The 15,309-nt window shown below is 36.6% G+C and overlaps 1 protein-coding gene and 2 non-coding genes across 3 annotated transcripts in view; 2 read left to right on the top strand and 1 right to left on the bottom strand.

Annotated features, from left to right (window-relative positions):
- Positions 1 to 185: 185 nt before the first annotated feature.
- Positions 186 to 257, top strand: Trnaq-cug (transfer RNA glutamine (anticodon CUG)). The gene has a single exon. It is a non-coding gene; the product is annotated as a tRNA-Gln (tRNA).
- Positions 258 to 11,089: 10,832 nt separating this feature from the next.
- Trnaq-uug (transfer RNA glutamine (anticodon UUG)) lies at positions 11,090 to 11,161 on the bottom strand. The gene has a single exon. It is a non-coding gene; the product is annotated as a tRNA-Gln (tRNA).
- A 256-nt stretch (positions 11,162 to 11,417) lies between these two features.
- LOC125661207 (ubiquitin carboxyl-terminal hydrolase 10-like) overlaps positions 11,418 to 15,309 on the top strand; it is a 27,307-nt gene continuing 23,415 nt past the window's right edge. Inside the window, exon 1 of the mRNA XM_048893147.2 lies at positions 11,418 to 11,519. Coding sequence (XP_048749104.2) covers positions 11,502 to 11,519 — 18 coding nt within the window. The 5' untranslated portion in view covers positions 11,418 to 11,501. The remainder of the gene's footprint in view (positions 11,520 to 15,309) is intronic.

Consider the following 15,309-nt stretch of genomic DNA (forward strand, 5'->3'; position numbering starts at 1 on the left):
ACTTTTATATATGTTAAGCGGAAGTTTGAGTATATCTATCAGTTTATATCCAGTATATTTATTTTTGAAAATTTGATACTACATATATATTTTGTAGACTTTATCCCTCATTCAAAGAGACCAATATCGGACATGCAAAAATTCTATTTAACGTGTTGCTTCTACGCCCCTCCGTACATATCCAAGGTTCTATGGTGTAATGGTTAGCACTCTGGACTCTGAATCCAGCGATCCGAGTTCAAATCTCGGTAGAACCTGAATTTTTTTTCTGTTTTTGATAATATAACAATGGTTTTTTTTTCCTTTGTTCTTCGAGATCTTTGCTATCCAAATGTCAAATTATCTGAATCTGTAGTTCTCTGAGAAAATATTAGGACAAAGTTAATAATCTGTCCCAATAATTTCTCAGAGAGCTACAGTTCTACGGCTAAATGAAGTTAAGCTGACAAAAACATTCAGTTTACCCATCATATTTCTTTCACATGGATATAGCCTGTTTTACTCTATCCGTAATTTTATTATATTGTGGCTCTCTTTCGAACAGAGAAAACCCTAATGATGTAGGCTAGTCTATATATCTATTCACTTCTCTAAAGACAATGCAGTGAACTCTCATGCCAGTCTTGCCCCCCCCCCCCCCCCCCCCCCCCCACCGCACCCCCCAAAAAAGGGGATATACCAGATATTCTCTTCTGTCTGGTATGCCCTAACCCCCCCCCCCCCCAACCCCCTTTCAGAGAGCTGCAGCTATGCAACTCAAAACACCTTTTTAACCTAACATGCTTTTGTGAATTGATTAGGCCTATATGCGGGATGGTTTCAGCTTCTTCATCGTCAACTTCCCAGATTTATGTAGCATATCACCTGCAAATGGTGTTTATATCTCTCATCTGATTCGATACGCAAGAGCTTGTTCTGTGTATGATCAGGTTTTAAATTGAGGTAGGCTACTGATAAACAAGCTGATGTTACAGTGGTTTCAACAGTTTCGTTTAAAGTCAGAGTTTCGCAAATTCTATGGTCGTTATAATGATCTAGTTTGCCATTATAACCTATCATTGGGTCAAATGCTGTCTGACGTGTTTCATACCGATTGTTAGGCCGTTCTTGGCACACTGGTTTTGACCACGGATTACTCCGTTTACTTGGTCAAGATATAGGGCTCACAGCGGAAGTGACCAGTCGGCAGGGGATGCTTACTCCTCCTAGACACCTGATCACACCTCTGGTATATCCAAGATTTCGTATTTGCCCAACTCTCTATTTTGTATTCCTTATAGGAGTTACGATTGATTGTTTGATGTTTTCCGCCACACTCAATAATTTTCCATTTATATGGTGGCGCCCAGTTTTTATTGGTGGAAGAGAGAACCAAGATGTAATGTACCTGGGAAGAGACCACCGACCTTCTGAAAGTAAACTGAGAAACTTTCTCACTTACCGGCGCGAGCGGGATTCGAACCCTATATAGGAGTTATGAGATTGATCACTGTTCGTCATCTTCCCCTCTATGCACATTTTGGAAATAAATAATATTGCTACTAAACAAAGGCGCAAACAAAAGGTTCATGTATGATGAATTTTCAAAATCATTAAAGTTTTCACATTCATGATTGATATCCATTTTCTTTTCAAGTAAATAAGCCCCCAACCCCCTTTTTGCACAAACGCCGCGATGGTCTAGAGGTAGAGCGTTCGCCCCGATTGCGAAAGATCGGAGTTCGAATCCCGGCCCCAACCGACCCAAGTCGTTAAAACAGGTATAGAGTCACGATCATATGTAATTTATGAAATGCTGTACTTTCAACGACATATTAATTACGCGTATTGTTATATGTATATTGAAATGCATTGATTTTATATCTTCAAAATTGTATCTGTATGTCTACTCACCCTCTACTGTCTTATTTGTAAATAGTTTGTATTTATGACCGATGAGCTGTATAGCTTAAGGAAATAAATATGAAAAAGGAATCTGAAAAAGACAGTTCCATCGCCAAACGCTCGACATTAGGTGTGAATGTCACGGGTCCTCGGAGGTGACCTTAAAAACGGATGTCCCGTGTCACAGTATGTGTGACATGCTAAAGAACCCTCACCGCTCAATGGCCGTTAGCGCCGAGCATAGGCCTAAATTTGAAGCCCTTCACCGGTATTGGTGATGTCTCCAAATGAGTGGAAAAAAATTGTGAGGGACGTTAAACAAGATACGATCAATCAATGGTTTTCTATTCAATGTTACCATAACGATCTAGAAAACCACCAATCAATCACATGTATTTGGCTACTTCATTATGTATTTTAAGGAATTCTGTGAACTTTGAGTTTGTTGAAAAACGTCGATTCTGACCCTAATCAATAATGAAAATTAAGAAACCTAGTTATTGTGCATCAAGCCTACAGGACACCACCAATCACATTCCAAAAGACTGCGTAAAATTAGAAGATGAAACCTTAATGAATGCACATCTCCATGCAGGACACCACCAATCACATTCCAAAAGACTGCGTAAAATTAGAAGATGAAACCTTAATGAATGCACATCTCCATGCAGGACACCACCAATCACATTCCAAAAGACTGCGTAAAATTAGAAGATGAAACCTTAATGAATGCACATCTCCATGCAGGACACCACCAATCACATTCCAAAAGACTGTGTAAAATTAGAAGATGAAACCTTAATGAATGCACATCTCCATGCAGGACACCACCAATCACATTCCAAAATACTGCGTAAAATTAGAAGATGAAACCTTAATGAATGCACATCTCCATGCAGGACACCACCAATCACATTCCAAAAGACTGTGTAAAATTAGAAGATGAAACCTTAATGAATGCACGTCTCCATGCAGGACACCACCAATCACATTCCAAAAGATGATTCATCTTCTGCATACAATGTCAGGGGATTCTGAGGAAGCAGATAGTGCATGTGACAGACGGACAGATCCGGCTAACAACACCCTACCTAATCATTCTCTGGAGAGTGCGGGTATAATCACCATAATTCGCGCGCTCTCTTGATTTAAGATCACCATATGCATGCATTGTCGTTTAGCAAAAAATTCTAAACGTTTTGATTTAGACTAAAATGCGGAGAAAACCTTTGCTTTTCTTGCATATTTGCAATAATCACGTTTAGAAATCATTTTCTATTTATCTACTGATGGAATGGAATAAGCAAAGAGCATACAATCTATATATCATCCACATTCCACTTCATGCAAGACACGCATGCATATGCATGAATAATGGCATGGTTGTCAAGAAAACGCATAAAAATGCGGACAGCTGTTTAAACGTGGGACTACTGTCACAGAGCGGAGATGTACACTTACCGAAAATGTTATTCTCTTTCTTCTGAAACAAAATGATGCACACCGGTACCATTTATATTCCTACAGCAAACACGTTGTCACTCCATTGTACAGCCTGTTGTACACACTTTGCCCGTGCCGATCAGCAGTCTTCAGTCACCACTGACCACCAGAATGTGATTTTCCCCCTGACATTATTTCATTATATGGAACAAGTTGTTCTTGATAATGAGATACCGGTATATTAACATTTACACAAGTTTGAAGTAAACGTGAATGTATTTTTGGTTGATTTTCAGTTTATCATATCTAAATTAATCTACGAACTCAAAATATAAATTGTATCATGGTCACGTTGTTTCTTTGAAATCAATGTACACTAACTAGAGATACATCTGTGGGTGGATCTAACAGCTATGCTGTCGTGTACAAGTATGATCTAGCTGCAATAATGTAGCCCTCTCAGATTGGGGGGGGGGGGGGGGGGGACGCCAGAATAAAAAAAATCGGATGGGGATACATTACAGTGGCGTAGCTAGGTTTGAAATATTTATAAGCGGGGGGTCTGGGGGGCGACATTTTTTTCCAAATTTTGTTTTTCACTTTAACTGATCAAAATCTACAGTCTAATATGTTTAGAAGGTTTCACAAAAAATTAAGGTTACTCATCATGACAGAAGCGCATTATAGAGAGTTTATTGTTTGTTTTGAAAACAAAGATTGAGGTGTGTTATATTATTGTTTACGGGTTTTCAAAATAAATGGATATTGATCAAAGTTTATTATATATCACATCTCAAAGTATACTTTAGGTAAAATGTGTCCAAAATGAAGATGCTTTAAATTACAAAATTAATGTTTCACTGGTTTGTTTGTTTACATAAAAAGACTCGAGTCTTTGTTTACATAACAAAGAATCAAAGCTAAATATTGCTCTTATCCTTGCATTCAGACGGTCCAAATTTTGGTTGTCAACATTAAATGAGCTATATTTCTAATTTTAAACATCAAAATTGAAAAGCATTTCTTTCGAAAAACGTGAACCAGTCCCTTTAAGGTATTGTACATCATAATTACATAGTGTATTCCATATAATAAAGGGTCACTTCACTATGTTAAATGGTCACCACTCCTCGTTATAAGGTGAAAGGAACATAAATGGTGTGTTCCATGTAATAGAAGGTCGGATTACTATGTTAAATGGTTTCCACTCCTTGTTATATAGTAAAAGGCAGCCAATATATGGTAAGTAACATATTGCAACAAATAAGTCGAGTACATTAATTGGTGTGCAGATTATTTCACATGGTTAAACACATTAAATGATGTAATGATGGTTTAATTGGTGTATATTTCAATTAAACGATAAACAAAATATAGCAATGAGTCAGTACATGACACCGTCTTGTCACCGTTACAATCCAAAGGGTGTTTTCCTGACCAAGATGGTATAAATGCCATGTTATATATTGCATATTCTGAAATAAAGTGTGCTTAATCAAGTTAACATTGTCCAATTTTATAATTAATCTGTTAAACTACCCGTGTACTGAGTGCCTGATAAAGGTTAAATTGTCGTTAATTTAAGTTAACTTGGGCAAAAACAACTTTGATAAACATATACCGTGTACTGTATGGTTAACTGTTACAGTTAGTCCGTAAAAATATATCAATCGGTGCTTATTCTACGTTATACAGTGATAATCAAAGAGCACCGAGTACTACCGAGAAAATAGATGCATGGTGCACATTGTATAGCAGCAGTAACCGGTCGGAACCTCTCAAACTGTAGAAAGCGGGAAGCTGAATATGGACGCGCAGTGGCGTAGCTTCCATTGAGGCAACCGAGGCAGCTGCCTCGGTAAAAAAAAAAAAAAAAAAAAAACACCTTTTACGTTGTTAAAATGTCGATAGCTTCTGGGGGGCTGCGCCCCCCAGACCCCTGCCTCGGTAATATTCGAACCCAAGCTACGCCTATGACGCGGTACTGGGAGAGCTTAGGTTGTCTTTGATACCCTATTGTGGCCCCAACCTACCCCTGGGGGCCATGGTTTTAACAAACTTGAATCTGCATTATATCAGGAAGCTTTCGTGTAAATGTAAACTTTTCTGGCTCTGTGGTTCTTGAGAAGATTTTTAAAGATGTTCTCTATATATTGGCACTTATTCACTTAAAAATATTTATATTTCTTGTTTTCGCTCGCCTCATAGTTTTTATCTCCAAAATGAAAAATAATATTTGTAAAATGAAAATTTTGCCCTCTCGCCTCGCTCTTTTTATGTCCACGAGATCGAAGATCGGGGGACATATTGTTTTTGTCCTGTCTGTCATTCTGTAAATCTGTAATTCTGTCTGAAACTTTAACCTTGCTAATAACTTTTGAACAGTAAGTGCTAAATCTTCAATATTTCACATGAGTATTCCTTCTGACAAGACCTTTCCATGGGTACCAAAATTTTTGACACTGTGACCTTGGGGTTTGACCTACTTTTTGAAATTTTCTGTAACGATGACCAGACGGTTTCATGTATTGACCCATTAATGTGGGTTTTTTTCAACCATGTGAAATAATCTGAACACCAATTAATGTACTTGACGTATTTTTTAAAATGTGTTACTTACAATGTACACCTGTACCATTTATTATGTGCCTTTTACTATATTACAAGGAGTGGTGACCATTTAACATAGTAATCCGACCTTCTATTATATGGAACACACCATTTATTAAGTATCTTTCACCTTATAATGAGGATCGATGGTGACCATTTAACATGTCTAGTGAACCGACCTTCTATTACATGGAACACACCATTTATTATGTACCTTTCGCCTTCTAACAAGGAGTGGTGACCATTTAACATAGTAATCCGACCTTCTATTATATGGAACACACCATTTATTATGTATCTTTCACCTTATAACAAGGAGTGGTGACCAAATGGCGTTCCACAAGGACGTCGTGTGCCCCTTGAGTGCATAAACAAATTCGGCTTTAGTACGCCCAAATCATAATCACTCTTCTGTCGAGCTGGAATCCGAGAAGGGAAAGTGAATAGTCCGTAACTTTCATCGGTCTACGGTGAATCTGCTGTCACAGCCTCAATATCATGCCCCTCCGGTTTTCGTTTCGTTTTGCCAGGGATTACAAGAAGGATGGTTGGTAGGTAGATAACCCCACCCCCACCCCCGGGTCGCACTCTCACAGTCAATAACTGATATATTAACTTAAAGATGTTTTACCCGTTCTTTGCAAATACCTTTTTTTAGCTTGTGGGCCAAGTTGATGCCTGTTTCGTCGAATTTTTGATGGATGGTTTGGCAAACGGACAATTAATTCATTCTGGGCAGTACTCTGAAGGAAATGAAAAATACAAAATCGACATATATACATACACGTGTTATAGTTTCCATATTCCCCGCTCATTGACGTCATTCATTTACATGTGGTAGTGAGAAATTTACATCCAATGAACAAATATTGCAGCTTCAAATGTAAATATATAAGCTTCATGTACTTATTATATATATTAACGAGTGTTTTCATCGAACACGCGTTTACTCGTGTGTTTGGTTTGGGAGAAGTGGATATTTTACATAAACACCTCCTACCCTCTGCAGCAGATTACAATCTACAGACAGTCTTATTAAACTAGCTATCATTTTGGTGTCGTTGCAAAACCGTGATTTACTATTTCGATGACAGTAAAATAAGGTTTATAAACGTTTGTTATTAGAAACCTATCCAGAGGCTCTGAATGAAGTAAAATTACAATATTGTCTCCCCGAACAAAAATTAATTTCTATAAAATGCTTCAACAGAACCGAAATCTTTATTTTGATAAAATCTTAAACTTTGTATTAATTTTATCAATGAATATGGTTAAAGTTAAATACAAAACTATTATAATAGCATATTTTTGCAAGATTTTTTTTTTCAGATTTAGAGCTATAACACATGTAATACTTTAAATTTGGTGACTCTATGGATATGGATGTTTTGCATTGGATTTAACAGTTGATTTAGATGTGACGTATTTTATGGTGAGGTTTTTTTGGGGGGGGGGGGGGTATTGGTATTGTATATGTTGTTTTTGGTGGAAGTGGATATTTCACTACTGACTTAATTCAGTTTTTGTCCTATAGCACCGTCTCTTGCCTTTGTATCATGAAAGGCGAAGATAACGAACAGTGATCAAACCCCCATCTCCTATAAGGAATACGATATAAAGAGTTTGGCAAACACGGACCCTTGGGCATACCAGAGTTGGAATCAAGTACCTAGGAGGAGTAAAAAAAAATCCGTTGTCGACCGGTCACGCCTGCTGTAAGCCCTATATCTTGAGAAGGTAAACGGAATAGTCTGTAGTCAAAATCAGTGTTCCAAGAACGGTATACCTATCGGTATGAAACACGTCAGACAGCATTTGACCCAATGATATGTTATATGAAACTAGATCATTGTAACAGCCATAGAATTTGCGAAATGCTGACTTTAAACGAGACCGTTGTAACCCTTGTAACATCAACTTACATGTATTTGTCAGTAGCCTACCTCGATTTAAAAACTGATTATACGCAGAACAAGCTCTTGTGTATCGAATTAGTTGAGAGATGTAAACATAAGCAGGTGATAATGGAATATTGATGCATAGATATAGGAAGTTGACGATGGAGAAGGTGAAATCATCCCGTTTGTCATAAAGTTGAGTTGTTAATTTGCCGTTAATATTTATTTTCAATAAAATATTTAAGTACGAAGCAGATGAGGAGGACTCCGTGGTGTCTTTTATCTGGAGTTCACAGGGATTTATAAAATCGGTATATGACTGAAAATGATTATTGTTAATAGGTAAAACGTCGTCGATATAGTATCTAAATGTCAAGTTGAAGGCCACAAGGGATTTCTTTCTACTCATGTAGAAGCTTTTGAAAAACTCTTGCTTCATAAGAATATAAAAACAGGTCAGCTAACAAAGGAGCACAGTCTGTGTCCATGGGAATTCCAACAGACCGTTGGAAGATCTGACCACCAAAGACTACAAAGCTATTGTCAATGAAGAACTCAGCATACTTTTTATATCAACTTCAGAGTATTCGTGCGTGGAATCAGAGTGGTTTTTAACAACGTCATTTTTTGGATGACTGATAACTTGATCTTTACAAATTTCCCTTTCCATTTTTGTTGAAGAAGCAACTGTCCATGATGTCAAAAAGTCTAGTCTATAATTCATCGTGAGGAATGGTCGTGTAACGTGTTGAAAAGTCACATGTTTTGATGTTGTTGATTTGAGAAAAGTTTTGCGATTTCAAATTTACTAAAAGTTCTTTAGAATTTTTTAGAATCCACAATTGATTTACACCTCTTCTGGCATTTGTTGTGGCACAATACGTTTGAAGTTTCTCTTTCACAGCTGTTAATATTTTTTCGCGAGGAGTAAAGATAGGGACTTGGTAGAACATTTACTCGATCCTAGAATGTACATGTATCTTTATAAGGGATTTTGTGAAGTTTAGGAATCCAGTATAGGTACGTTAATTCATGTCCATCCCATTGACTGTATAAAACTGAAGCATGATTTTGTCATCTTTTGATATTATGACTAACAATACAATCTTGATATTGTGTCACGCATTGTCTGTAATCAACATATGACACACCCATATATCCATGATATATGAACATTATATTGGTTTACTGGAACTCAGTCCTGTATTATATTGTGATTTGAATCACATATGTTGAGTGTTATGCCCATTTGGGCCTACACCGGACATGTAGTAATTTATCAGGTGAAATTATATATATATATATATATATATATATATATATATATATATATATATATATATCTAAATACCTGTCAGACAGAACGGGCCAAAGTGTGTATTCTGAAACACGAATGCTACCCGTATACCCCCCATAGTGTCCGTACCCACCCAAACATACAAGATTACCTTTGTATAATTATGTAACAACTGGGTATATGAACTGATCCGATTTTGTACAGTATATAGGTCTACAGCGTAGTGCCATAAATGAGTATTTTACTATATATGTATAATTCATTGAAAACAAACACTTTTCTAAATTATTTTCATAAACTTATCGAGATTAAATTTCTAGAAACTTTTACACCATTAAGCCATGCCAATTTGTAATCTAGTTCGTTGGATTCGCCGCTTCTATTTGTAATAAATCCAAATTATAATATTATCAAAAAATAAAATATCTGCGTAAAATATTTTCGACTTTTTACAACAAGCGCACAAACGACCTTTATGCATGTACCTGACAAATGACAGAATCGCAGGCTCTCGGAAAATTTCCTAACAGTGTAATACGGTGTTTTAAGTTATTCCTCCAGTCTGATTAAAACCAGCCCCCCCCCCCCCCCTTCTCCTATCGTCGGAGAAGGGGGGCTGGTTTTAATCAGACTGGTTATTCGTCATATCTATCTTAATATGTACGATACTTCATAACACTGGATTGCAAGTTGTTCCTTATACTGCAATCGAACTGGAAGCCGAAGAAAATTTTGAAGCGCTATTAGATGCCACTCTTTAGAGAACATTGACAGCGTACGATTGATTGATTATATATTGTTTAAAGTATCTCTTGAGAATATTTCACTCCCATGAAGACGTTACCATTGGCGATGAAGCGCTGCAAAATTTAGGCCTATGCTCAGCGCTTATGTCCATTGACATTGATTGAGCAGGGAGGGATCTTTATCGTGTCACACTTTCTGTGACATGGGTCTCAAATTTTGCGATCTCATCCGTAGGACCGCCCCATTTATTCGCCTCTTACAACAAGCAAGGGGCACTGAGGACTATTCTAAATCGGATCGACAGTTAACGACAAATTCACAAAAGTTTTTTTGGGGTGATTATTAATTATGTGGTTTTATTAAAATTGAAGAAAATACTAATTATATAAAGCGATACATTGGAGATTTCAAAATTGGACATGTCCCTAGCAATATGCATAGATCTGAATCAAAAGTTTGTAGAAATGAAACTAAGATAAAATTCTTTAAAAAGATCTTATGAATTAATGTTGCAAAGTACATGTATTAGGTATGAAGAAAATGAAGTCTTTAAAACTGGAAATACTTCTTATTTATTGTAAACTATATCAACAAAGTTGAAAAATGTTAAGTTCACGTTGTAAACAAATGATATCTGATGATTTTAGATCTTTATTTTTAGGCGCTAGCTTTTTAAAGTCACACTTAATTCAATTAAAATTATTTATATTTCTTGTATTCGCTCGCCTCATAATTTTTATCTCCAAAATAAAAAATAATATTTGTAAAATAATTTCGCCCTCTCGCCTCACTTTTTTTGTTTGAAAATCCGAAGAACTATTTTACAAATTGGTGTGGCCAAATATCAACACTTTATGGTCCCAATGTCTTTAGTTTTCCTCAGTAAACAGCCAGACGACTAGTAAGAACACCACACACAAGCTTCTCGTTCCACTCTTACAAAGGATTATACAGTGTAAGGAAATGGAATGCTTTTAATTAAAGAGTTGATGTTATATAGTTTCACTAATTATATTTCTGCAATTTTTAAAAATCATGGATAGAATTTATGGCCAGGTGTTTTGTAATAAACATTACAGATTTCATAAAAATTTTAAATAGCAGAAAGGATTACAGAATGATGTTCAAACAAAGACTATTTTCATGTGATGTATATGTATGTATTTGATGATACTGAACGTATGTTTAATGGCATTTGACAAAAATTGTGAGGTCCCACCGAGATTTGAACTCGGATCGCTGGATTCAAAGTCCAGAGTGCTAACCATTACACCATGGGACCTTGTTACGATGTGCACAATTAGATATTGAATATATTTTGTAGCGGTAAATATTATCGGATTAAATTGAAATTTTAAAATATACTAAACATTATTTTTAGGATGCAAAGTTAAGTATCAATTCTATAAAATTACTTAAATTTATTTTACACTACATATATATCTTTCTTATTTCAATGATTATTATAAAGAATTGTTAAGCAGATTTTAACTTATATTAGAAATCCGCCTTCCTCTTTTTCTCATCATTGACAAAACCGGAAGTTCATACTTCGCGAAAGCGATGCAGCACTACAATATGGCGAATAAGCGTGTTATGTGACAGAATTGACATTTACCATTATGAACGCCAACGTCCAGGTAGCTACCACTATTTATAGGATCAGGATGGTCTCTATGAAATGTTCCCTTCACAATGTTTCGCAATGTCTTGCTTTTTTCGCACTGACATTTGTCAGGTGTACTTACATTTCAGTGTGTGTGTTTTTAAATCTTGGAAATGAAATCTTTGTGGGACCCCTGCCTTAGATAATCTGTCTCTGAGGCCCACAATAAATCAAGTAGCCAAACAGTACACTGTGGTACTTCACAGCGACTTATCGCATGCATGTTAGATATTGTACTTTTTGCACTTGAAGTTGATCTTCGTTAGTCCAGGGTTTTCGGTCCACTCCGCTCCCTATACTTTATGGGGCGCGGAGTTGACCGAAAACCGTTGACTAGCGAAGATGTTAATGTACATTTTATTAGAATCTTTAGATATGGTTTGAGGTCAAGCACTTTCTCAAATCCGTGGTTGTTTAATCCACAGATTGTTGCCATCTAGGGTAAATACCGGTAATTTCGAACTGTTTGATTCATTGCGCAAGTCATTCCCACACTACCTGCTACCTAATCCTCATACTGCAGTTTGCTACGTAATTTTAATCAACAACACACTACAGGCTTTGAAATATCTAGAGAATTCCGAAGTACGATAACATTCTATGGAATGATAAAGGGAAAAACAAAACAAGACAAAGTCCGGTTGGTAAATTCGGACAGTTTATTAAATCATTTGTACTTATGTTTTGCATATCTCTGCCGATGTGATTCAGATTTATTCTTGTGGGCAATATTCCATGTGCTAAAGACAAAAAACCCAGAAATATTTTGATTTATAAACAACTGAGATGTTTTATTTTATCTACGTTGATCCTGGTCATTATATCCGTGAATACTTGTTATAAGCTTCTATACTCAACCAACCCCAACCCTCAACTCGCACAAACCAATATTTATTACATGGAAATTCTCAAACGTAATAATAGATATTATAGGGTTATTGAACTTATATTGGTGAATATTGGCACGAGTTGGCTGAAAAAATGCACAAGCTTGCGAGTGCATTTTGATAGCCAACGAGTGCCAATATTCACCTCTATAAGTTCAATAACCCCTTTATTATATAGCTAAATTATTTAGTTGTTAAATTATATCCCTTTTCACTCAAAATACTCCAAAATAGACGAGAATTCATCAATATTGGCATCTATATGTAAGGTGAAAGTGTGCAATAATCAACGTGCATTTTTTAACTGTTCAATATTATACCTGTCATTGATGCATGAAGCAAACTGATTTTGTGAATGGGGACGTCATAATTATGTACAGTAAAACATTTTGTTTAAGTGAATATCAAATACCGACTCTGTCAGATTCGGAGGACCGTCATCTGCCATTTTGGCTTGTTTACGCCATTACGGTAAAGTCAATATTGAACGTTCATACTCGGAATGTTTCGGGCGCACACGATTTACGCAATGCAAAGTTAGCGTTCAATAAATTCTCAGGATATTGAATGCTAACAATCTGTAGATTTTATGCAGATTTTATAATAGACTATTTATTAGCTATATAATAAATCTAAATATTTGCATACTTGCCTGAAGGATTGATTTATTTCACACTTTTATGGGATGTCCTTATTTAAATTCTCATAGGAAAATCTGTCTGTTAAATTCGGACCCTATTTAAAGTGCATTTTATTTATCATTCTGTGTGAATTGTATTGTTTGTTTATTTAAAAAACGCATTCTTGTATGTCCTAATTTATCATTAAACATTTTTTAAGGTTTCAAAAATTTTATTTACTTACAAATACAATTTCTCTATGACTGCGATAGGTAGTCAAATTTTCCAAGGCTCAAAGCTGTTGATGGAAAAGACTGATATGGTGTTCCTTACTGAAAATAACTATAGATATCCGAATGTGTCATTTTGAGACTTCTCTGTATTCTTCGTAAACAAAGGAACGAAATGAAGAAAACAATGCAAGTGATAGAGGGACTAATATATTTAATGGAGGCTTAGAAATATTACATCTGAATTTTCTGGCCGGCTGAAATTACCGGCATTTACCCTATCCCATCTGGGGTGGGTGGATGTAATTTCCTGATAAATGTACTGACATGATTTTCTCCTGTATAATAAAAATTTAAGCAATTCATTAAATTACAGTTCATTGCAAATCAATCGCATGCATATGCATTGTATGTCATGACACAGCAACAACACACATTATATATATGGAAGGGGAACAGGGAGAAAATAGACATCATTATCATTCATAATAAACATCAGGCGTGTAACATTACAGGTGGACTGATAAACACCTCATCGCCACATCAGGCTTCATTAGTAACTGGTGGACCACCATCAGCATGCAGCAAATAACTATTCCCCCCTCTCCCCTTATTTTGTTGAGGTGTGCTAATTTTTTAGTCTGTGTGGTAACACTTTCCATTGAGTGTTGGCAACTTCAGTTGTGATGGATGTAGACAGAGACATCACACCCCCATGTGCAGGGCCATGTGTCACTTGAGGATGCTAGCCTACTCATCACAGTCTGATCAGTGCTCAGCAGTAGATCTGTCAGGTGCCTTGGCAACAGATTTACCATAAACCTGATAAGCCACTACATCTTTAACTGGCTGAGGTATCAAAAATGGCAAGGGTGTTCTCCATGGCAGCAGTTTTTGAAGCCTGTATGCTGTGAGTCTTCCATTGAATGTCTACACAGACCTCATTACAAACCTCAGCTAGTGTAAAGGTCTTCGCTTGGAGTAACCCAGGCTCACTACCATGACCCTCAAAAACACACACCACCACCAGACTCATCCTCTGCGTCAAGGAACTGGTCATTCACTGGATGCCAGACTGGATGTGATCTCGGTGCTTTGCTGAGTCTTTCTAATAGTCTGACCATCCAAACCATATTGAGCAGAGACACATGCAGTGCTTATCACACTGGATGGAGCTCGACATTGCACTTTAACCAGAGACTTTTATCCTAATCCACCTGTCTCGACATCAGTGACCAATTGACTCTCACCTGGTACAAACTTGTGGAAGAATCATTATCCAAAGCACGACACACTGCACCTCCTATATCAGTATCAAAGCACAACATACTGCACCTCCTATATCAATATCAAAGCATGACACACTGCACCTCCTATATCAATATCAAAGCATGACACACTGCACCTCCTATATCAATATCAAAGCACGACATACTGCACCTCCTATATCAATATCAAAGCACAACATACTCCACCTCCTATATCAATATCAAAGCACAATATACTGCACCTCCTATATCAGTATCAAAGCACAATATACTGCACCTCCTATATCAATATCAAAGCACAACATACTGCACCTCCTATATCAATATCAAAGCATGACACACTGCACCTCCTATATCAATATCAAAGCACAACACACTGCACCTCCTATATTAATATCAAAGCACAATATACTGCACCTCCTATATCGATATCAAAGCACAATATACTGCACCTCCTATATCAATATCAAAGCACAACACACTGCACCTCCTATATCAATATCAAAGCATGACACACTGCACCTCCTATATCAATATCAAAGCATGACACACTGCACCTCCTATATCAATATCAAAGCATGACACACTGCACCTCCTATATCAATATCAAAACTTAAGAGAATGCACCAAGTTACTTTAAGTTTTATCACAATGTGACCAGCACTTTCCCTGTTGTCTTTTTGACAACTACCCTGGTGATTTAACACCTTATCCAGGGTTTTCTGGTCAACGGTTGAACCACACTTCTCACCAGTGTCT

This window comes from Ostrea edulis, chromosome 1 (genome assembly GCF_947568905.1).
Source record: "Ostrea edulis chromosome 1, xbOstEdul1.1, whole genome shotgun sequence".
NCBI classification, from domain to species: domain Eukaryota; kingdom Metazoa; phylum Mollusca; class Bivalvia; order Ostreida; family Ostreidae; genus Ostrea; species Ostrea edulis.